Genomic DNA, 2,478 nt, shown 5'->3' on the forward strand with positions numbered 1-2,478 from the left:
CAAGTCACCTTATGTAACCAAAAAAAATATTCTGGGGCAACCCAAATTGCACACGCAGTCCAAATTTGGCTCCCATGGACGCAACAGGATTTGTTGTTTTTGAAATTTAAAAACACTGGCATTTTTATCAGAGTTCAGCATGAATACTGATATAACTGAGGGAAATTAAACCACATTATGTTGAAGATGAACCCACTGAGAAAATAAGTACGTTTTAAAAATGAGATTTCTAAAATCAAATGACCATTCCAGTCACATTAAAACACTCATAATTGGAGTATTTTTATTTTATGTACAATGAGTTGGCATCAAAGTAGGTATCTTGGACATCTGCAGTTAAGGTAGGTATCTTGGATGACCCATTCAAGGAAGTTCACTTAATCCAACTGAAAAAGAAGCAGACAGGAAATAAATTAATTCAAAACGTTTAAATACTCATTTTATTCTCACCAACACTGGTTCTTATTATGAAGAATGAGGTTTAAACTGGAAATTTGACCCACCCAAGCTAGCTACCAATCTCAAAATAGCTTAAATATTTACTGAATGCCCACAACAAGCTGTTCCACAAACAATTATATATATATTTTAAAGATTTTATTTATTCATGAGAAACAGAAAGGCAGAGACACAGGCAGATGGAGAAACAAGGCCCCACCCAGGAAGCCCAATGTGGGACTCGACCCTGGACCCCGAGATCACCCCGAGTCAAAAGCAGAGGCTCAACCGCTGAGCCACCCAGGTGTCCCGACAACAATTCTTTTTTAGACTGTTAACTTTAGTACTGTTATTCTCACTTCTTCCCTCAAAAGAATTTTCCACTAGAAAAATACTACATAAAATGATCTTTACCAAAACCTCAGGGGGTTACTAAGTAGGTAACTAATTACACAGCTAGTATTTTGGTACTCAATGTGTGACAGACGCTACTATAGGAGCCACTCGTAAATTAACCCATTTAATCTTAACCTGTGAAAAACTGGGGACACAGTTGTGAGATCAAGAGCCCGAGTCCACTCTCATCACTGATACACTCACCACCTCCCACTGACTGAGATATATAGGAACCTCCATACTGCAACAAGCTTTTAGTATATATACTAAGTGACCAAAACTAAAAAAAGTCTAAACTTAAGATACTTTGTATCTACCAGAGATCATACATTAACGTCAGTGACTATCTCAAAGACCCAACAAAGTGGTAGTTTTCGCCAGAGGAAAAAAAAACACTACCACTTAACTGATTTTTAGGACTCAAGACAGCTCTATGTATGCAAACTATACGCAAACTACTTTTTGCAACAACTTTGCAATTTATTTTTCTCAGGCAGAAATGTAACTTCATGTGACTGGTCTCAAGAGAGCTATTAAATAGGGAGACTTCTATCTGAATCCTAACAAGGTCTATCTGGGCCCCATTCCCCAAGCCCATTCCAGTATATGATGCTATTCCACAACTCAGGGCAGTAGCCAACACGTTTCTTTTGCTGGACAATGTTTGGATACGATTAAAGAGATCCAAAACTTAATTTTGGTTCCTAAAACTGACAGACTAGTGAAAAAGGAATTTTAAAGTCTACACCCTCCTATCCCATTACCCTGACCGCCAAAACTATTTTAACAGTGCCGTCCGATACCCGCCCCCCCCCAAAGCCCTGCTAACAACTAAGACAAAGAGGAAGACGATGTTGTTCGAAGGCTCAAAAAAGGAAGTCTCCGAACGTTCCGCGCTCACAGGACCGGGAGTACGGCATCCGCGGCCGCGCACCTTAATGAAGCCTATATCCTTGGCGTACTGACGGAAACACTGGCGGCACATGTTGAGGCCGTATTTCCGGATCAGACCGTGCCGGTTTGAACAGACGCGGCTGTAAGAAAAGAGACGGCGTTACTGCAGGTCGCAGAAATGGAAGGATTCCACGCTCTGGGGCAACCGCCCGCACCGCCCGTCTTCCCCGACGCGTCAGAGGCCCGTAATGGCGGCAGTCACAGCTCCACGGTCGGCCTAACCCCACACGCCGCGCGGGCTCCTCTCCATTAGAGTTCTGGCCGCGTCACAACCCAGTGCAACCCTTCCTTAAAGCCACACTCTGTTGCTCACCAAGAACGAGAGCCCTGGCCAAACTTCCTCGGGTGGCTCCAGTAGAGCTGCTGGTGACCCATCTTGCTCTTTCGGATGCAACGAGGCAAAAGGAAGAAATCTGAGAACGCATGCGCTCTTCAAATTTTTGAGACAGTTTACCCAGAATGCAATGCTGACAAGTGACGCGAGCGCTGTGCGGCGACGCTGTGTGGAGGGAGTGAATCGAGCGGTCTTGGAAGCATTCTGGGCCGGCCCGGCTGATGACGTCATCGCAACTCAGCCTCTAGTGCCGATTTGCGCTGCTCCCGAGCGCCGGGCGCGGTGGCGCGCGCCTGTAGTCCCAGCTACTCGGGAGGCTGAGGCAGGAGGATCGCTTGAGCCCAGGAGTTCTGGGC

The 2,478-nt window shown here is 45.3% G+C and overlaps 1 protein-coding gene across 1 annotated transcript; it reads right to left on the minus strand.

Moving 5' to 3' along the window:
• Positions 1-252: 252 nt before the first annotated feature.
• Positions 253-2,263, minus strand: RPS29 (ribosomal protein S29). Its single transcript, XM_077909216.1, has 3 exons — positions 2,102-2,263; positions 1,769-1,868; positions 253-386 (listed from the first exon to the last, which is right to left on the minus strand). Exons 1-3 carry the CDS (start codon positions 2,161-2,163, stop codon positions 378-380), a joined length of 171 nt encoding a protein of 56 aa, XP_077765342.1. The 5' UTR covers positions 2,164-2,263; the 3' UTR covers positions 253-377.
• Positions 2,264-2,478: the final 215 nt, after the last annotated feature.

Source organism: Canis aureus, chromosome 9 (assembly GCF_053574225.1).
Source record: "Canis aureus isolate CA01 chromosome 9, VMU_Caureus_v.1.0, whole genome shotgun sequence".
Lineage (NCBI taxonomy): Eukaryota > Metazoa > Chordata > Mammalia > Carnivora > Canidae > Canis > Canis aureus.